Here is a 22,174-nt window from a genome sequence, read left to right as displayed (position 1 = left end):
TCTCACTCATGTGATTATGATATGCTTTGGGGTGGTTAACCTTAGCATAGGGAAGGTTTCCAGGTGGGCCAGGTGATCTAGTCCATGAGTCCTTGAAATTAGAGAGCTTTCACAGTTGGTGGCACAAGGGGAAGCCAAAGACATTCAAAGTGTGAAAAGGACTCCATGTGACTTAGCTAGTTTGGTGGTGGAGGAGGGGTGTGTTAGAAGGAATATGAACCTGTCTACAAGCAGTGAGTGGCAACCAGTTGACAGCCAGGAAGGAAACTGGGGCCCAAGACCTAACTATAGCACAAGGAACTGGATTTTCCCAATAACTCAAATGAGCTTGGACGTAAGTTCTTCCCCAGCCCTTCCAAATAAGAACCCAGCTAGCAGACACCCTGAATTCAGTCTAATAACAACATATGCAGAGAACCCAGCAGAGCCTTGCTAGACTTCTTACCTGTAAAACTCTAAGTTAATAAAAGAGTATTATTCTATGGTGATTTGTTACAGCAGCAATAGAACTCTAATATGAGACTCATAATGCTGGTACTCTTATGTCACATTTTTACACATGAATCATGACACCTTTTTTTTTTAATACTCCTGTATGTTGAAAGGAATTGTTGGTGGCCTAGAGGCAAGAAGCTGTGCTGCATCACAAAGGCACACGGTTGATAGCCACCTAGTGAGAAGGATGAGCAGTCTCCTTCCGTGCAGTTAACCGCCTCTGAAAAACTGCTGGGCGGTCAGCTACGGGTTGGTTTCGACTGGACTGTACCAGCACCAATAACATACGTTGAATGTCAGTTGTAAACTGGTTGTTTTTTAATTTTGTTCACAAAGGCACTCTTCTTTGGCTGTAGAAGGCTAGAAAAGAACTTTGTTTCTTAGAAACTTATGCATAAAAATGTTTAAAATTTTTAAACACAGAAAGTTAAAAATTATATTACTTTGCAATTAACTCATATAACAATTAGGTTTACAGTGACCTTCAGAATTAGCAGGCCCCTACAGCAGTCATGCTGACATGATTGGCTTGTTCACCATCAGTCATTATTAATCTGAGAACTCCAGAGGAGGCTGGATCTCTATAGGCCATCCCAGAATAGCTCAGATTGTTTCCCTGACTCACTAGTGCACAAGAACATTGTATAAAATGTTCCTTCTGCTTAGTCCTTCTTCAGGGAAAATGTAAATAGGAGATTCCCCCCAACTCCCATCACTGTGGGGTCAGGCCCTAAATCCAAAGAAACATGAGTTAAACCCATTTCATCCTGACAATAGACATGTGACTTGGGTTCATTCCTTTCCCCTGGGCCCCGCTTTCCAAAGCCACAATTTTATTTTAAACTTGGATGAAGGGTTTTGGTTTTAATTATGTGCCTTCCTGAACTCCTGATAACTTTAAAATGAAAAGCTTTTGTGGGGATTTTTCTAAGCTAGTCTCTGGTGTTTTGAGAGCCCTCCACATTTCACAAATCAAAACCAGGCTGATTCCCTATCCCTTTCCACCATTGCCATCTGAATTAATGGGGATCTTCACTCTGTTCTTTTATTAGAAACAGGGCTCAAGCAATGAAATTATTATAGAAAAATTTCAAGAAGTATAGAGAAAAGAAGCCTGCTTCTTGTTTTAGGGGAGTTTAAAAAACTATTATCCGGCTGGCTAATCATCCTTCCCTCTGCTCTCTGCATTTTTATTTGTTTCTTAGAAGCTTTTCGTCTCTTCTGCTCCAGAGTTTCATTCACAAATCTATTGCCCCCCAAAGGGCCATAAAAGCTGGGAGAGTAACTCCTACTCTGAGAAGTTTTTCTCTAGTTCAGACGTACCAACAAGTCTCCTCTTAATGGCTGTCATTCATTTGTCTTCACTAGAAAGTAGAGGAACAGTCTTTAACAAACACACATAAAGAAGTTCCTTCTAGAACTTCCTGATGAGAGGATATGACTTAATGCATTTGTGTATTAACCTGCAAATTGGTTAAAAGACTCATGCCTTTCCTAAATAGATGTCATCATGTATAAACTATTCAGACCCTACTGAAAGAGTAAAGTAAAAATGACTAGGGCTTTGGGGGTTATTTTGTTTTAAAAAAGAAAAATGTATACAGAAGAAAGAAAGTGGGAAGATGAGGTCATTTCCAGAACGTGATTCTGACTATAATGTCCCCATACATACAAAGAGCTGTTCCTTGGGCTTCTCAAGGCTGTGGCCTTTCAGCAGCAGAGCCCCAAGTCCTCCACGACGCTTCTGGATGTCTGTCCAGTAGTCACTTGTTTAACAGCTCGTGCCACAAAGGGACTGCTCTGAGAACATAGGTGAGAGGAGATAATATTCCAGCCTCCAAACGATCATAGGTTTGAGTTGGATCCTTAAACCCTGTGCTCTAGAACTTCTTCTTTTGTCCTGTAAACCTACATATTAGACTTCTCTTCCTAGGAAACCCTTCCTAGTGTTCACTCCCCCAGCCTGGGATCTGCGTGCGTGTGTGTGTGTGTGTGTGTGTGTGTGTGTGTGTGTGTCTCGCTTTGCTGCTCACTGTAGCTCCGAGAACACTTAGGGGAGCGCCACTCGGTGGGATCTGGGCCTCCAGACCCTCTCAGCTGTCTCTGATGGGGAGCAGTTAGCTTTTTAGGAGGGGAGCACATCAGCATTCGCACTGTGATGGTGCTGAGTTTGAGTGACAGCAGGATGAAGAAAGAAAATTGAAGTTTCCTCCACCAGTTCAACCACTCTGCTCTTTCATCTTAGAAACCCAAACTTTTCTCTCTAAATCTAACCAGTGTTTTTCATCCAACCTCAGATTATCCAGGATATTGAAAAGCCAAACTAGTAGTTTCCACAGATATCCACCAGTAGGAAAAAATAACAACAACCTTAAGCCATTTGATTTTATCAGAAGAGGAATTAGATTCTAAATCTTCTTCTTAGGTCAAAAACTTAAGAGGAAATCCTATCTGTTGCAGTAAGAATACCTTCTTCTTTGGAAATCTTGGGTTTTTTCTTTCCTTTTAAATTATGCTGTTAATTATCACATCCAAATATGGCTAATCTCTATGGTTGGTTGGATTGACCTGCCCCAGGCTTCCTAAGACTGACCCTTGAAGCAAGTAGTTTAAAAATCTGAGGATTCCAGCAGAAATCCGATAACGCTGGAGGGAGAAGCAGTGGGGAAGGTGGCAGTGGGGTGGGTAGTAGACAAAGTGAAGGACAGTAAGGGGTTCCTTTGGAAGCCACCTTTCCCCTGATCTTTACCTGGGTCTTAGTAAACTGTGCCTACATCTCTAATTATTTATTTCCACAAAAGTTCTCCCCTACCCCGCCCCCCCCAAAAGCCCTGCCAAGTAACACGAAGTGTTAACACACATTTAAAAAGATGATGACACCAGATTGTGGTATTTGCTTTTAGTTACCATTGGCAGGCAGACATGAGAGTGTCATTTGCCAGCTTTTTAGATGACTGGCTTTAGGGAGCGCCTTTGACCACCATCCGGTGAGATCGGGTGTGGCAAGTTTGAACACTGTTCATATTATCTCATGCCATGCCTTTTATCTGTGGAAAAATTCATTTAGACCTCTTAAAAGCCTTCTAGAATCTGTGTTTTCATATCCAGGAACTTCATGGGTTTGTTGTGGGGGGTTTTTTTCTGATTTGTGCATAGTAGCATTAAACTGTGTGTTTATTTTTACATCAGCCTCATTCCTCACTGGAGGTCATGTAGGAAACAGCCACACTGTCCGATCTGAGCACTTTGTTAGATCTGATGACAAGGCAGCAATAGTTTAGTTGTATTTCAGCTTAATTACAAACCATAATTTTAGAACTAAATTAAAATTAAAATTATTGGCATTTCTGAGCATACTCACTTGCTCTCCCTATCCCTATATACATACATATACATATACATATACATATACATATACATATACATATACATGTACATGTACATACGCACATATAGTTACTCTCTTCCCCAACATGTCTGTCTGTATCAATCTGACGTATTACAGTTACGTCAAAACCAACTCACAGCTGACTCTTAGCTCCAGTGGGTTTTCAAGGACTGTAAATTACACAAGAGGAAATTGCCCACCTTTTCCCCTGCAGGACTGCTAGTGGATTTGAACCACTAGAGAGGTAGAGAAGCGTGGCCTTTGGGTTAGTAGTGCAAATCCCTGTGGGCTACACCCCCAGAGCTCCTCCCCTCATGGCTGACCCTTCACTAAGGGTTTCCAGAACTGTAAATTGCACGGGGCATTGCTCATCTTCCTCCCTTGGAACCACTGGTGAATTAGAACCTATGGAGAAGCTTGGGCTTATATATGCATGCATACAACACACACTTGGATGGAAACCAGATAAAATCCTTATTTGTTTCAGTGGAAAGAAAATTTGTTTCTTATCTAAAAAGTGTTCTTTTGTTTAAAAAAATTATTTATAAGGGTTTGCATACAAGATTTGTATACATTGTGTTTCCTTTATATCCATTGTGTTTTGCTCATTCCTCTGCTCTATTTTATTTCATAGTATCATTCCCATACATTGTGTTTTATAAATTAGCTGCCAGAGTTTACACAGCACAATTTAAAAGTAGCTTAAATCTTATCCAACAAATTAATATTTATAAGGAAACACTCCCAGTATCTTTGTAATAAGAGAAATTATCTCCAAAATTACGTCTCATTTGGTTGCATATTAACTTGGTTCCTTGGATGAAAGGTCCTAGGTTAACTCGACATTCTATTATCAATACCCAGTATAATAGTATCTTTATAATGTAAAAATGAAAGAGGGGGGAAGAAGCTGGGACTAGGGAGGGACCTGACATCTTAAGAGTAGAATTCCTGATAATTATCACATCTAAGTCTTACCACAAAAGTAATTGGTATCTCACCCAAGGTCACATGGCTTGAAGATATCAAGAGAAATTAGAGTTCAGGTTCAGCCAAGGCCATCACACTTCTTTCAGAAACAGTAGTACTTCTGTGTGTTTATTGGACACCTGTTCTGTTACTAATGTGGTAACTGAAAACAGGGCCATTATGGCTGTAAGGTTTTCAAAAACTTTAGAGAAATTTCCCGTAATAGTATTTTTATTTTTAGAGAAAAGTTCTGTGTTTGTGCATATGTATGTGATGGGTGTATGTGTTTTACTAAGACCATCTTAACGTTAACCTTTATGTAGGAAGCCATCGGTTAGTACTCTTATTGTCATAGCAAATATGTGTGTGTTTTCCCTGCAGTGTTTCTGACAAGCTTGTTAATTGGGTTCACATTATTCTAGCTCACTCATGTGGCTTATTCTGCTTGTTCTTCCTTGATGCCCACCCTACCAGAATCTATACACAGTGAGCTCTTAAATTTAATAGAGCTGTGGCATTTGCTGCTGTGGAATTATTCATGAGTCTTTGGCATGTCACAATTTTCCATTGTCCTGGGTTGTGAATTTTAATTTGCCCACATACTAGAAGACTGAATCTTATCATAAAACTAGTGAGTAAGCGTAGTCAGTTTGCTTTTGTATATGTAAAGCATTTACAATTTTCAGTAATTCTTGCTCTATTATTAAAATTTTGTTTCTCTTTGGAGGCATAAAAAGCCTTCAAGAAAAGGAGAAGTCTTGTCGTGAAGTGCCTGTGGAGTCAGTTGTAACTCACAGCAACCCTGTGAACAATAGATCTGGACCCTCCCCTCTCCTGCGTCGTCCTCCTGCGCTCTGACAAACTCAAGCCCATGATTACCGTCACTGTGTTGGTCCGTCTTGTTGAGGATCTTCCTCTCTTTCTCTGACCCTCTACCTTTCCCAGAATTAGAGCTTTTTCCCAGCACTGGCGCCTCCTGGTAGCATGGCCGAAGTATGTGAGGCAGTCTCACCATCCTCGCCCCTACGGAGCACTCTGGTTGCACCTCCTCTAAGACAGATTTGTTCTTTTGGCTGTTCTTGAGATATTCTATCGTCTTCTCCTACAGCACAATTTAAAGGCCTCAGCTCGTTTCCTGTCATCCTTATTCATTGTCCGACTTTCAGATGCACGGGAAGCAATTGAATAGCTCCTGGCTTGGATTAGGGATGCCTTGGTCTTTAAAATGGCATCATGGTCTTAGGCATTGTTAATAAGATGCTCATTGCTGGTGTGCTAGATTTAGGGAGGTCTCACTGACAATCGGGTATAAGGTATAAATGGGGAAAATTCAGAGTTGTCCTGACTTTCCGATCTGCAAGCCTTAGAAAGGAGACGATATGCTTGTCTTACTCCCACATCCGAAATGGGTCATGGCTTCATGTTCAAAAGCTTAGTTTCCTTCAGTGATGTTAACCAGGACTGCACATCAGAATCAGCCAAGGATATTTTTAAAAGTACGTACAGAAGAGCTCTGCTCTTCAGTGCACTGAAGGAGACTATCCGGGATTGAGGTTTGCGTGTCATCCACTTTGAAAAAGCGCACAAAGTAATTGTGATTCTTGTAAACCCTCATTCAAAGAGAGAAGGATTTCCTGGGAGCGAGGCACCTTGGAGCATAGTTAACCATCCTCAGTCCCTCGTCAGTCACTTGTGCTGTCACGCCACACGTGTGCTGTGTGTGGCGTCCTGCAGTGCCCCTGGCTTCCAGGGCTGGTCCGACGTGTCAGCAATGCTGTGCCATTGAGTAACTTCTCAGAAGGCCAAGGATTTATTATTCATGCAGATTACCAGACGCATGTTTATGTTCCTCCATTTGTCTGCCCTTGTGGATTCAGCAGAGGAAAGAAATACATTCAGATGAATTGTGGTTTGATTTGCCTGAGATCTTAGAAAGATTAGAAGGACAGGAGTACAAAGACCACCATGGTGATAAAAAATGCAAAGCACAGACATAATCATTGTATGTTGTTCACATTGTTCCCAGTGACCACAGATAGCCAGGTTTGCAATTTGCATCTATGAAATAAATTTCTTCTAAGATCCCAAAGTGCTTCCATTTCCTTTTCCATTTCCACCAACATCTCAGAGACTAGGATGGTCTCTTACTCCCCACCCTCTTGTTTCTTTTGCTCCTCCACTTGTGTTAGAGATCTGAGAGGAAGCCAGAATCTGCCCCCAGTTTTAGACTCAGTTCATTAGAGTACTTACCTATGCAAGCTTGTGAACTGAAAGAAGTTAATACAAAGACCATTGGGGTCCAGAGAGACGAAATGTCACACAGAAAGTGAGTGACAGTCACTCATTGAACACAGGGGTGTTCATGGCGAGAGGGACTGGGTTTTGGTTTGGTTTTTTGGTGGGGTTTGGGTGTGGGTTTTTTCTGGTTTATCACTTGCTGATTTTTGTCTTAAAAAGATGTCATCATCCAAGTTCAAACCTAGTGGGTAACAGAATATAATAAAGAAGTGCGAGCTAAAACCAAGTAGCTGGGCTTCCTGGTACGCAGTCGCTTGAATTGCTTTTTGTGAAGTGTACCTCATTCTGATTTAAAAAATGTGTTTGTAAGTGGAAATGAGAAAAACTAGTCCCTCCTAATGCTTTGTTTTTTTGTTTTGTCTCCTCTTTCCTCTAGCATGAAAGACTTTCTAGGTAAGATCTTGCTCCGTTTTATATGCATGCTTGATACTTGTGTGTGACTGCATGTTTGATTAACACTGCTTTAGTGTTTAGTAGTATTTCCACCTCCTTTCCTCCCTTATCATTCCTGCACTTACCATGATAACGCAGACTTTCATGATCTCCTGTCTTAAAGTAATGCAATAGCTTTTTAGTTCCCCTTCCTACTCCCAGAGTCTTCCGTTTCCCGCTCATCTTGTGTAATTCCAGTGTGGGTAACGAATTGTACTGCTAAACCCAGAACAGCCAGTTCAAATCCACCAGCTGGTCTGTAGGAGAAAGATGTGCATTATCCTCTAAGGTGATTTACAGCCTCTAAAAACCCACTGGAGAGCCAGCTATGAGTGGGTTCCAACTCGATGGCACTTAACAGTTTTCCTAAAGTATCAGTGTACCAGATACTGTGTCAGAAACTAGGGAAACAATGTGAATTAGACACTGCTCTTAATGTCAGGTAGCTCATAAATGACTGGGAAGGCAGATAATCTCAGCTGCATGTATTAAGTCCCAAGAGCAGGTATTATGGGCACAGAGGTCAGGCAGTTAGCTTAGCCTGGTGGTTCTGGGAAAGGAGCCCTGGTGGCATATGCTCCAAGGAGATGTGCTGCTGATTCAAAGGCGACGCCTTTCTGCCCTATTCACGTCCCCCTGTGGAAGGAAAACAGTCTCCTCCTGCTCCATTTACAGCCTTGAAAACCCCACGGAGTCAGCTGTAATCATGCTCCGAATCGACGGCAGTGAGTTGAGTCGGGTGGTCTGGGAAGACATTATTACAGCCCAGCTAGAAGGAGTGCGCTTGAGGTTATCCAAACCCCAAACCCACTGCCACTGAGTCACTTTGAACCTGTGGCAGCACTCTAGCAGGTTTCAGAGGCGCTAAGTCTTCCCGCATTACAGCTAGAGGGTTTGAACTGCTGACCTTTGGCTGAGGAGCCCGGCATGCAGCCTACCATGCCGCCAGTGTCTGCCTGGCAGAAATCTTATGAGCATCTCACAGAGGTTGCACATAATTTTGTACCTTAGCTTTTTGTTGTTGTTTGTCATATTTTTTACTAGCAGGGATTTTAAGTTTTACTTCATTAAACCTGACAGTTTTAACCTTTATGGTATCATATTTGAGAAAGTACATTTTGTATAAAGATTACAGTCTCTGCTGTTTTTGTGACAAAACATTTTTTTTTCTCTTAATAATTGCAATCCATCCATAATCTGTTTTTTCTTGTGTGACTAAAAGGAAGACTCTTCCTCCAGGGAGACAGTCAGCTGTCTCACTTAGTGAACACTCCTGTCCCCACTGAGCTGAAAAGCTGCCTTTTGTAACTTTTTAAAAAATCTGTCATGAAAATCTCTTTTCACAAATGACCATTGTCGTATAACAAAGTTCACAAAAGCAAAACTTCAACATTTCTTCTGTGTTAGAAATAAGTCATTTATCCCCGGCTTGTGCCTGATGTAAGAGTAAGCAGAGGAGGAATGGAATGCACACAAGCTTTTACATTGTAGAATATGTTCATAAGGTGGAACCAGCTCAGTTACCCAGTAAACGATATTCCGTTGCTCTGCTATAACTACATCTTGCCACAATCTCCTCTTCATTCCTCCATCAAAGAACAGTAGAAAAGGAAAGATTTCAACCTTTGGCTTCATATTCTTCTTTATTTTTCAAGGTCAGTTTTGTACCTTTGGACAGTAAGTTTAGAATTATAGAGGGCCATCCCCCTAACTATAATAAAGTCCGAAAACCTTCCTTAATTTTTCAGCAAGTGTCAAACAAGTCTTTTAGCTCATTCAGAAACTTCTTACTGAGTACCATTTAGGTGCAGGTTTTGTGTTCGATCCACAATTAAATGGTAGTACCTAACCTGTCAAGGTACTATTTCAAAAATAGATAGATGGGTAGAAAACCCAAAAAAGTTCTAAAAGGCAGTTTGTAAGAGCTATACTATATAAAAGACCCCCCTACTAAAACAAGAAGAAAATGATTACCTCACTAAACAAAGACTAATTCAGAAACAAAGAAGAATAAATAGCCAAAGATAACTCTCACTAATGATTTAGAAATATTAAATTAATGTCAGTGAGATGATATATTTCTTGAGTTGATTGCAAAGAATTAAGTCTGGGGGGAAGTGGTATGGTTATATACATGATCATAAGTAGTAGTAGTAGTTGTTGTTGTTGTGTACTGAAGAGTCTGAACTCTATGGTTGACCCTCCAGCAGGTTTTCAGACAGTTCATTGCACAGGAAGAGATTGCCCATCCTTCTCCCACAGAGCAGCTGGTGCATTTGAACTGTGAGCCTTTCAAATTACAGGGCAGCTTCTTGCCTTAGGCCACCAGCTGCTCTGTATTAACATGTTGTTGTTGTTGTTGATTGCCTTTACGTGGAGCACAACTCATAGTGACCAAAAGGCCTGAAGCCCATCTACAACTATCAGCATTTATCAAAGTTCATAGAGTTTCCGGAGGCAAGTTGCTTAGGAAGTGGATGCCACTCCTGCTTCCAAATATTAACTTATATTTACCTCTTAAATAAACAAATCTAATTATAAGGAAATAATTCCATAAGATTTATTAAAATGTTTGTTCATTTAGCATCATTAATAAGTAGCTAATATTGTTGAAACAATAGAAATGTCTATCAATAGATTAAGAAATAAATTATCATATAATCAGATACTATAAGGTACGCATGAGGCAAATCTGCTTTTATGTTCTTAAAAGTGTTTATAATTACACTGATATACAGAGAGGAGGAGTTAAAAAATCATTATGTATTATCTGATTTTACTTATGCAAGTGATTATCTTAACATTTATTTATTGGTTTAAAACCCTGTGAGAATATAAACTAATCTATTAAGTGTGGTTATTTACTGGACCAGAGTTGAGATGACTTTCAACTTTATGTATTTTACTGTTAATTTTTTTACAAGCATACATTACTTTTAGAGTCAGGAAAATAAAGAGATTTCTGTATACAAAAACAAAAAAAAATTTTAAAAGACACAAATTCTATGGGACTTAGTGTCTCTGTGATAATGATCAATGTCATTGTTGTTGTGTACCATCCAACAGCTTTTCAGAGGCAGTAAATTGCACGGGAGGAGATTGCCCATCTTTCTCCTGTGGAGCAACTAGTAGATTCGAACCATGTGCCTGTGGGATGGCAGCACATCTCCTTATCCCTGGGCTACCAGTGCTACCATTAACGTCATTATAAGCACTCATTATTTCTTTTCATGTTGTTCTTATTAAGGCTCCCCCACCTCTTCTAGTGCTTATTTCAACCCCTGCTCGCACCCCCTACTTTGGTACCAGCTGCCATAAGATAGAGACGTCACATGCACGTTCCCCAGCTGTGCCTCTTCAGACCATCCGACTCCAGGATCTGGAGCACTGCTTTTATGATCTGTATTTTATATACAGAAATTTGATATGGGCCAAATTTTACCCTGGAGAGCAAAGTCTGAGAATAGTGAAAACCAATGTTAAGGATCAAGATGCACTTAAACACTTAAACAGTGAGTCTCCGTGTCCACTTTGTCAGCCTGGAGACTGTTGCTCCTAATGATCTTGCTGATACTGAAAATAAAATCAGCATTAACTCTAGAGAGTTACTGAATTGCTGGAAGGTGTCGAAATCCTAATCACAGGCATAATAATCTCCATGAGGAAGATAGAGATAAGAGAGAAGAAAACTAGCTGTTTGGGCATTATAATGGTACCTCGGAGATGTTTAGGATCAAAAAAGCTTGCAGGGCACCTGAAGAGTGTGTGGTGGTGCAGCCTCCCTCCATCCACCCTCCCAGTTCCCCCATTCACCCTCCAGCAGACCTCCAAGTCCATATGTTTCTGATTCATTGACAGTTGGTTGGAATAAGTTTCCAAGAGCCATTGAGATCCAAGAAATATTTACTCTTAAAGCATACTCTGTTGAAGGAAACTGCTCAAACCTAAACTAATTTGAAAAGCTCTTAGATTTAAGTCAGGACATGGGTCCAAACCACTAATTTTTCAAGTAAGCTCCATTCTTGGCTCAGCTTAGGCAGGAGGTCCTGGAATGCTGGCAGGAAGATTTGAGGTGGGAATTTGTGCCCTGTTTCTTCCCAGGCCCCTCAAGTGCTTCTTAGAGGGGAACAGGCAACCCTTAAGTGTTACTTTCTCCTGCTTCTTTGTTCTCAAAGCAATTTTTACCCTTAGTTTCCTTTCCCACAGGTTGGAATCAGGAAGTACCACCCCTACAAGCAGCGATTCCTATGACCGTGCTTCTGCACGGGCCCGCAGGGAGGCCCGTCTGGCCAGCCTGACCAGCCGGGTGGAAGAGGACAGCAACAGGGATTACAAAAAAGTACTGTCTCTTTTTCATAGTCTTGTTCTCAGGTTATATATAAACCTCTATGCCTTTTCTACAAATGTATAAAAATGAGTCTCATTCTAATGAAGTTGAAGAAAGGGGGCTGAAGTGATGATCAATGTTGTTGTTGTTGTTAGGTGTCAGCAAGTTGAGTACAACCCATAGTTACCTTATGAACAACAGATAGGAACCCTGTCCTATCCTGTGCCATCCTCATACTTCTGGACACACTAGAGTCCATTGCAGCAGTCACTTTATCAACCCATTTGGTCGAGAGTCTTCCTCTCTTTTGCCAACCCTCCACCTTTCCAAGCATGATGTCCCTCTCCAAGAAATAGCCTCTCCTAGCAACATGGCCAATGAATATGAGCCCTAGTGGTAAAAAAACTACACGACAATCCTGAAAGTGGGTAATGTCCATGAGTAAAGTCACCGTTCATGTTTTTTTAAAAAAGGTATTTGCGATGAAAAGATCATTAAACATGCAAAATTTGATCATTCTACATCCTGCCTCATTTCTGTCACCAAGTCCATAGTTTTCAACTACCATACCTTCTTCCTTGTCCCCAACCTTTACGTCCCAATCACCCGTTGTCATTAATGCATCTTGACTGCCTGTTCAGTCAATTTTGGACTGCAAGATTTGGTAAAAATCTGTTTAAAGCATCCTTTAAGCATTGCTTTAGTGCACAGTAAATATGTACCTTCAAACCTGATATTGAGAGGTTCTGGGAATAGCATGGAATTAAGAATTGTCAAAGAAGGAAATTACTGGTTTTTTGTATGAATTACTTAGTGAACCCTCTTGTTTCTAACATGCATGTTTTTAATAAAAAAACTTGTGAATATCAACTAAATACCCTTCACAGTCATAGGGTTTCCAAGACTGTAATCTTCATGGAAACAGAATTCTGTGTCCTTCCACCACAAAGTAGCTGGTAGGTTTGAACTGCTGACCTTGTGATTAGAAGCCAAACACTTAACCACCATGCCACCATGGCTCCTTAAAAGAACAATAATTCTGATTTTGGCTAAAGCTTAAATTGCTGTAAGATATTATTTTGTGTGTGTGGTTCTTACAGAATAACCTCAAAAAAAAAAAAGAATAACCTCCAACCCCCATGGCAGGCTTGCCCACTTTCCCCCTTGTTTTCGAGATACCTCTGGAAATCTGTTCTTGTTGTAAAAAATTTTTGTTACGCAGAATTTGACTAAAATTAATACACCTATGAATCTGATATGAGGAGGTGCAAGCCACACTTTTAATCAGTGCAGATGCCCTAGAAGAGTAAACTGAAAGACCATTTTCACTCGTGGCTAACATTGTAGAAGTTAGAAAATTGTTCTCCCTCAGCCTCTGGGGCTTCTTCACTGTCACGAAGCAAGAGACCGAGACACTGGGTTCCCTCCCCTCTCCATCTTCCTCATCTCCAGACAGCAGCAGCTTGGGCCAGAGCACCTAAACCCCCCTCCTATGCAGGAAATCTGGGGGCTTCGGTTGTGGGAGCCTCACCTAGTTGGTGCCCTGATTCTCCCTCTTGTGTCCCTCCAGCTCTACGAGAGTGCCCTAACGGAAAACCAAAAGCTGAAAACGAAACTGCAGGAGGCGCAGCTGGAGCTGGCAGATGTGAAATCAAAGCTCGAGAAGGCCCAGGTAAGGGGGCAGGGGGAACAGGGGGCAAACCGGCCCCAAACCAGAGGTGGAAAGGGAGCTCGTCAGAGCTGGGTCTCAGGACAGTGTGGCTGAAGCCTTTTGGATCCTGATTTTATTTTAGGATCCAGTTAACACAGTTCCAATCCACCAGATGCTTCAATGGAGAATCATGGGCAATCTCCTTGTGTGTGATTTGCAACATTTGAAAACCCACTAGAGGGGCAGCTGTGAGTCGGTTCTAACTCAAAGGCACATGACAACTTAAATTGAAAATTGATAGCTCAGTGGCAAGTCCAGCTGGTTTGAAAGCTCAAAATGAGTATGAATTATCTCAAGTTCTGGATTCTACAGTGTACGCCAGAGGTGGTCCTGAACAGCTGCTTCTTTATTACTTATGCTTTAGTTTGTCTACACATCACCTGCTGGAGAGGCATATGCAAGACACTGTTAAGCCTGGTGCAGACAGAGCCACAAATTGTTGGGGTTGCTGTGGTTGTGAGGTGGCATCAACCTGTGACACACAGCAGATTGAAACGTCACCCTGCTCTGCAGCCCCTCACAGTTCCCACCGTGCTCAAGCCTGCTCCTACACTCACTGTGTCAGTCTCTCTCGTGAGAGTCTTCCCCTCTTTAATTGACCCCCCTAGCTTTCCCATCTTAATGTCTTTAGCCAAGGAGTGGCCCCTCCTGACAGCATGCCCTAAGTACGTGAGACCCGGTTTCCCCATCCTTGTCTAATGGACACCCTGTTTGCATTTCACCCACAACGGAGTTATTCCAGGGATGGTATATTCCATGCTCGTCACCCACACCACAGTTCTCACTCGCTGCTGTCAAGTAAAATCATCTCCCAACCAGCTTTTGGTAGCTTCTCGGAGGCTGCAGATCGCACAAGTTGAGACCGCTCATCTCTCTCCCCAGGAACCGCTGGTGTATTTGAACCGTCAGAGATATGCCACCTTTGGGTCCACAGCACAACTCCCTATGGACCAGGCCACCAGAGCTCCCTGCCGTTTAAGTGAAGCCTAGAGAAATAAGGGGTTTGCTTAGATCAGATAACGAATGCATGGCAAATGTGCACTAGGGTGGACTTACATCCCAAAGCAAAGATTCTATCTGTTGAATCTATGGTCTCCCCAAGCCAGCTCAGCCTAGGAGTAAAGAATGTCGGTGGCAGAGAGACAGATAAACTGTTTCCTCTTACCACCAGCTCTGATTTAACGAGCTGATGCCTGAGACGGTGCTGGCAGTAATAACCTCATTGCCCGTGAGACAAACCCTGCAGCTGAAAGCTAAAAGACCTCTGCCGTAGGTTATTGCTGAGTTAACAGGAAGCCTATTGAGTTACAGCCCTCCTGAAATGCCTGGGAACTAAGAATTCTGAGAGCTGAGGGGGAAATGACTCTTGACCAGGAGGACAGGAAACGAAACCCAAGATTGGCTAGTTAGTTCGGGCCACAGGATACAACTCTAAAGCACAACTTAAAACATTAGTGTTGTGCAGTACTTACTCCATGGGGGTGTGGAGGCAGATGGGTTGAGTACCCTCTGAGCAGTTGTTGTTGACCCTCTGGAATAGGATCAGCCAGGCAGTGGCAACACTTGGAAGTACCCCAAAATTGCACGGAATCCCAGCAATCCACAGACAGCCAGGACACCAGCACTTTGTGGGAAAGGGCTTGGTCAGGCACCAGTGGATGGCCTGCCTGCAAGCTCTATGCAGGTTTGGGAGAGGTGGTCCCTTCTGCCCGCATGTACTGGTTGAACCCTGACTCTCAGCCTACACGTAGGGCTTAAAGTGACTCAGTGGAACTAGAGAAGTAGGTCACTAAATCTACTGATCTTTTTTAATGTGTGTTTGTACGTACTGTCAAATCAGATCTGACTGGTGCAGGAGGAGATTGCCCTTCCTTCTCCAGCAGAGCATCTGGTGGATTCAAACCACATACTTCTGGGATTGCAGTGCAGCTTCTTGCCACTAGGCCACCAGAGCTCCCTAGGTTCTAAACCAACAACACACTCACAGAGGTGTAACTCTGCCATAAGATTAGAAGAATGGGCCTCAAGGTCCCTTGGCCCAGCATGATGGAGCCACACAGAATGTCGTATTCTTGGTGTCCCAGGAGCTGCTGCATGGCGTCAAGTCATGGCAAACCCATGTGTGTCAGAGTGTGCCTCTGCTCCATAGATCTTCATTGGCTGATTTCCTTCCAATAGGTTTCCAGACCTTACCCCTGGGTAGACCCAGGCCTCGAGCTTTTTGGTTAGCCACGCACTCTATTTGCACTACCTGGGCATGCTTGTTCACAGCTGTTGTTGCATGTTGTCAAGTCAATTCCAATTCACAGGGGCCCTATATGACAGCGTAGAACTGTTCTGTAGGATTTTGTAGCTACATTTTTGATACATGTGTGTGGGTTGAGGGAAAGTTTACAGAAAAAAAAAATTTGGTTTTCCCTTCAACCATTCATGTACCTTTTATGCCATTAGTGACATTTTCCACAACGTAGCCATGTTTTTCTTGCTTCTTCCTGTTAACTCTCATTCCATGAATCTTTTCTCCTACCCCTTCCTGCTCCTGAGCTCTGTCACAGGGCCAGTGTGGCCCTTTTTCTCTTGTGTGGGGGATTGACTCTCAGAAGGAATGGGTACCATCCTGGGGTCGTCATACATCTTAAGGGCCTGTCAAGTGTTTAGCTAAAAATCAAGCAACAGAAATTAGTTTTGTTTGAGGTCCAAAGGGAAACTAAAGGCCATTATGAGGAGTCCTCCCAGTCCCCGTCAGAGTAGAAAGCCTGAGCATTTCTCTTTTTTGAATTTTATGTTTCACTTTCTCTGTCTAGGACATTCTGCTATGACCCCTTTTAAGGCAGTGAGCAGTGGTTCAGGCCTATTGAGTTCTTCTGCTCTCAGGCTTGTCAAGGTTGAAATTCATGCAGTCCCTCAGTCCTTTGGACTAATTGCTTGTTTATACCTTCCCCCCTCTTCTTTTCCTTCCCTCTTCATTGTTCCAGAAAGGGAGATACATTTAAGGTTGCATCTTAAATCTCTGCTTGAAAACTTGTAAGGCCCTGGTGGCTACTCACCAAAGTAGGATGTATGTAGACCGTCATGTCTGCAGACTACACTGTTAATAGTACAGTCTTTATGGGAGCACATCTCCAGATCTTTTCTCTTGTAGATTGTTAGTAGGTTCAAACTGTAACCATTGATTAACAGCTGGACAATTTGATTCACAGTGGACACTTGGAAAATATACAGGACTGGTTTTGGGTTTTTTTTACTTTTTTATTTCGTGTTTTTATTGGTTTGTACACATTCATATACATCATGTTTCATGCAGGTACATTGTATTTTATACAGGCTTTCATTTACATTGTATTTTATACAATCATTATATGTTGTTGTTGTTGTTATGTGCCGTCGAGTCGCCTGCGACTCATAGCGACCCTATGTACAACAGCCCTAAACTCCGCTCTGTCCTGTGCCAATCGTACTATCTCTGACACTCCCATCCCGATTACTCCAGTCACTGAATCAATCCACCTCATAGAGGGCCTTCCTCTCCTGCGCCGTCCCTCCACCCTCCCAAGCATGATGTCCCTCTCCAAGGACCGGTCTCTCCTCACTACATGTATTTTATATAATTAATTACTATAGATCTATGCCTGTTATCACCCCATCTTTTCAAGTCTCCATTGAATCTTGCTTATTCCTTCACACACCTACCCCAGTCTGCTGACTTTTTAGTCACATACTGGCATATCACATATTGGCAGTGTCTAATAGAGGCAGAGATTATGCTGGATCTCCTTAGTTACTGAGGGAGAAGGATGGGCAGTCTCCTCCCATGTGATTGACTGCCTCTGAAAACCTGCTGGCAGGTCAGCTGGGAGTTGGTTCAGCCTTGGAACAGAAACAGCATTAGTTACTACGAGGGCTGTCTTATAGGAAGTGAAGAACCACTTGGTCGTGTAGGGAACCAGGTTTCACGTCCCCACCTGATCCCACCCCCTGTGCAGCAGGAACTGTGACTGCCCACTGGCCTCCTGACTTCCCCACAGCCCACGCACACTCGATAGTGGGGAGCAGCTCAAAAGCTGCTGGCATTGACTTGCACAGAGGGCATTGAGAATGAAAGCCGACTGTCTAGTCAGTGGGGGAAAGCATTTACTTCTAGCCAGCTGCTCTCCTGGGTGTGTCAGATAATACTTAGTTTTGCCAAATATAAGTTACTGAAATTCAAAAGAAGTGCTGATGCTACAGACCTAGTCTCTACTGTTTACTAAACACAGAGTTGTTTGGCTTGTCATCTTTGCATGTTTGTATGGCGACTGTTACCACATGGACACACACAGTGTTTTTACATAAAAGGTCCACACATACTCTACTGAGGTTAAATTTTAAAAAAAAAAAGCTGGTTGTTCTTTGGGAAAGTGAACCTTGAACATAGTGAAATCATCACAGCTTCCCAGCCTTCACAAAGAGACGGGATTGTGAGCAAGCTACAAGATCTACTTGTAATTTGTCTTTTTCTTTTCCTTCTGCTTCTTAGTAGATGTGGTATGAAGGCAGGCCGCCATGACCTGCAGGGCAGGAGGTGAAAGCCAAGGGCTGAAGCCCCAAATCCAAGTTTTATTGTTAGTTCTGGTGGCTGCTCATTATTTGAAAGGGGGGAGGAAAAAGAAACCTGGGCAAGAAGACCAGCGTGATTTCTGTATTTACAGCAGGTTCTCTGCCTGACGCTCGGCATAATAAAAAGAATAATGAGCGCATATATTTATCAGATGCTTATTGGATTTCTGTATAACTCCTCTCCCACTAATCTTTCTGAGCCAAAAAAATTAAACTAAAGTCAGTTCAGCTGTAGAATGCGAAGGCCAGAAGGGGCTTGACACCTCAGCTCCATTTCCCGTTAAAGCAGGGTCATAACCGGAGCGGCTTCTCATTTTTAGCTGTGGTGGCTCAACATTTTTAGTTCCTCTGTGATATTTCGTTTAAATTAAAAGTTGTTGATCCAAAATAAAACTTCCCGTTTTCTTTTAAGTTGCATGCAGTTTCGTTCGAGTAAAAACTGGCCCGTTCAAGCCAGACCCTGAGATTGGGTCCCAAGAACTCCTGGGAACCTACCCAAATGTGAAGACCTTTCCTCTGAAAGAGAAAGACCAGGGGGAGAGGAGTTATGTAGAAAGTTCCATGAAGACCCTTTGACCATGAACCCCACATTCTAGTCTTTTAAAGAAGAAAGGCCACTTTTAATTGTCCCTGTCATTGTTGTTTTTGTGTACCATTGAGTTAGAATCCACCTATAGCTGACGCTCCAGCTGGATTTCAGAGCCAGTAATCATGGGAGGGGATTGCCCATCTTTCTCCCGTGGAGAACCTGGCAGATTTCAACCACGTGTCTTTGGGATTGCAGCTCAGATTCTTACCACTAGGCCACCAGAGCTCCCTAATTCCCCTAGGTTTTGAAATTACTTATAGAATAGAAAACTAAAGAGGGGCGGTGGGGTATATAGGACAGTACTTAGCTCTAGATGAGATGGATTGACACAGTAACTGGGGCAATGGGGGTTGTTGAGCGGGAGTTAGTGAGACTGGCCCAGGACAGAGCAGGCTTCGGAGCTGCTGTACATAGGGTCGCTGTGAGTCACAGGTGACTCGATGACACATAACAACAACAGGTAGCATCAAAGATGAATTGTGTTGTGTGTGATGTCTCTGTACCTGTGAATATTTTCAGTTTCAGAGAGCAGTACTTACCTGCTTTCCTTAACCCAGTGGGAATCCAGCAAACTTCAGAGAGGCAGAGAATGTTAGGTAACAGGATCTGTTTGCCAGAGACCCCTTCTAGAGGGCAAGTCCAAAGCCCTGCCATCTATTTCTGGATGTCTGATGATGAAGCTGACCTGGACTGAGCTTTCCACTGGCCTTGAGACAACTTAAGTCACAACTCTTTCCTTCCATTTGCACCAGCAGAAACAAGAGAAGACGTCTGACCGCTCAGCAGTGCTGGAGATGGAGAAACGGGTATGTGTGTGCGTCCTTCCCCTCCGCGTTAGCTCCTCTCCTCCCTGACTTTCTCTGACTTTGTTGTTCGTGCCAGCGGAAAAAGTTCATCTTAAGAAGGTGGAGTTGTGCCACATTCCATTCGCGGCCTGCTCATAAATTCTTTTTGTCTGAGCCCAGGCAGTGCTAGTCCTTCCTTTTCACATGTTCCAGGCTTGGGTGGGAAGGGTTGCTGGAAGGTCATCTGGTGCATCGCAGTGCCCCTGCACACATGCTTAAACCCCAGAGTATGTCGTGGTCTACTGTAATTCTTCAAGTCTCATTCCCTTCCCTTCTCCTCGAACAGAAAGGCCGTTTCAGCGGGACCCTGTGCCCTCATGTTGGGTCTTGTGACTGGGAACCTGAGCCAGCAGAGGCCTCCTCTAACTCATGGGAGGATTTCTGGTTCACTTGCTGACCCCCTCTTACTGCATTCGGGGTGTTTTACTGGGATTTGACATTCTTTGATTGTGAAAACAGAATTAGATTTATCGATGAACCCTAGCTTTAATTTAACCCTGATAGTATAATATGTTCCCATCTCTTCTATTATTATCTGCTTCATTTGGAAAGCAGCTTAGTTTGGTGTTTTATGTCCTTGGCTTATAACCAGATGTCCTTGGTATCTCATCTAATCAAGGAATCCTCTTTGAGTTCATGCTGCATCAGGACTCAGTTACTGGGAAAAAGAAGTAAAATACGCTGGGTGTTGTTTCTTCATAGACTATGATGTCTGCTTCCCTGATCCCCTGCTGCTCCCCGTCCTGAGAGGCTGTTCTCTCGGAACTGGGGGAATCACCACAGACCATGACACCATTTTATTCATTGAGGGTAAAGGTCACTTGCAGTCGTTTGAAATTCCATGAAGTCTTTAGTTCTGCAGAATAGCCTAGCGTGTGTGGCTGTTGCCCTGTTTGCATTTTAACAAGTTGTTTTTCCTCCTATCTTCTGATTTTCTCAGAGAAGATTTAGAAAGCTCAGTTTTCCTCAGTGAAGTAGTTCCAGAAGTGGCAGAATCAGACAGTGTGCAAATCTCCTGGGTAAAGTTTGCCTGCGTCAGTAGACAAACGCTTTGACCGTGAAGCTGTTGATCACACAGCAGCTGGGAGGCAGCATTTTGACTCCCTTCTAAAGCCATTAAATGCTCAGCAGTCTCATTGTTTTTAAACAGGAGAGGAGAGCCTTGGAGCGGAAAATGTCTGAAATGGAGGAGGAGATGAAGGTATGAATAGATTTTCTTTCCCTCTGTACACATGTCCTCTGAATGCCTGCTAAGACCATGGATTTGAGCATGGGCCTGCCCCCTCCACATCTTACTGCAAACACAGCACCCTCAAGACGAGATGACATGAGAACAGGAGATGAGCACCTTTCCTCACCATTTCCTAGGTCTCCCAGCCCGCACACCATCCGCTGTGGCCGCCTCAAAGCGCTTGTAGGAACAAAGGTAGCATTATGGCATTTAGAGAGTGACCTCAAGAAACCTGGAAACAAACGTGAGGTGAACTTTTCAGGTTTTCCAGCAGTGACCGTCCCCGCCTCACAGGACTGGGTGAAAGGACTAGAACAGGGGTTTCCGCTCTGCAGAGCCCCACATTAGGAACGGTCGTAACAGGACCTGTGACTGTCCTCTCTGTTACCTCACTGTCCCTGCCCCTTGACAGAGGGAACACAGTGAGTCATTCTGTAGCAGAATGAAGATATGTGCCCATGGCGATTGCCTGCCCTACTTCTATCCCCTGGAATATTCGGGAATACCTGGCACTCTCCCACTAGAATAAGCTCACACCACCAGACACACTTCATGGCGCACTGCCTGGCATCAAGACTCCTGAACCCATCTCCCTTTCAATGGACAACTGCTGTACTGGGCACTTTTAAGTGCTAAGAGCAGGAAATATGCCCACCAGAGTCAGGTCCCTGCTCTGTAAGGGAAATAAGGAGCTGCTGGGGTGACCACCTAGGGGTGATCTAAAAGCGGCCCCAGTCACTTAGCTCTCACTCAGCTTTTTCTCATCTTGAAGCATTGTATTTGCTGGCTATGTGATACAAAGTGTTCATCTTATGGAGCGTGGAGTTCTTCACCTGGGAAGCACTTGGTAGGTCCCCAGGTCGTCTGTGAGCAGGCATCCCTAATATGCAGTTGGAGCACTTTGGAGAGATGTTTATTGTTCCAGTGGCCTAAAAAAATTGGCTGTTTACTGAAGGAGCTTTTCAGGACCTGAAAAGGCCATTGTTTATACAAGTTCCACTGCTCATAAGCCTATTACTCTCCATACTTCCAGAAAGGAGACGTGCCAAGCTCTGCCCCTGCGTTCCTTCCCGAGACTGTGGCGGGCGGCTGCCACATACAATTTCCGGAAGTACCTACTTCTAGCTCAGTGTCCCTTGAAATGTTCCAAGTTGATCAGAGCAGAAATAAGAAGTAGTCGATTCTTCTGAGATGCTGTAAACTGTATGGCCTAAGACCATTAAGGCTCTCTGTCTTCTGGTTTTTCCAGGCCCACCTCACTCACCATACAGAAGCATTTCCCCCACTTAGAGC

At 43.3% G+C, this 22,174-nt stretch overlaps 1 protein-coding gene across 3 annotated transcripts in view; it reads left to right on the top strand.

Annotated features, from left to right (window-relative positions):
• LOC102845045 (protein phosphatase 1 regulatory subunit 12B-like) overlaps window positions 1–22,174 on the top strand; it is a 121,754-nt gene that overhangs the window by 89,745 nt on the left and 9,835 nt on the right. For all 3 annotated transcript variants that reach the window (XM_006890532.1, XM_006890531.1, XM_006890530.1), the window contains 5 exons: window positions 7,527–7,543; window positions 11,789–11,921; window positions 13,480–13,581; window positions 19,558–19,611; window positions 20,801–20,851. In XM_006890532.1, coding sequence (XP_006890594.1) covers window positions 7,527–7,543; window positions 11,789–11,921; window positions 13,480–13,581; window positions 19,558–19,611; window positions 20,801–20,851 — 357 coding nt within the window. The remainder of the gene's footprint in view (window positions 1–7,526; window positions 7,544–11,788; window positions 11,922–13,479; window positions 13,582–19,557; window positions 19,612–20,800; window positions 20,852–22,174) is intronic.

The sequence above is a fragment of the Elephantulus edwardii genome, unplaced genomic scaffold (genome assembly GCF_000299155.1).
Source record: "Elephantulus edwardii isolate Elephantulus edwardi_28Jun2011 unplaced genomic scaffold, EleEdw1.0 scaffold00090, whole genome shotgun sequence".
Lineage (NCBI taxonomy): Eukaryota > Metazoa > Chordata > Mammalia > Macroscelidea > Macroscelididae > Elephantulus > Elephantulus edwardii.
Note: the sequence above shows the minus strand (reverse complement) of the source record. Positions and strands in the feature narration are given on the sequence as shown.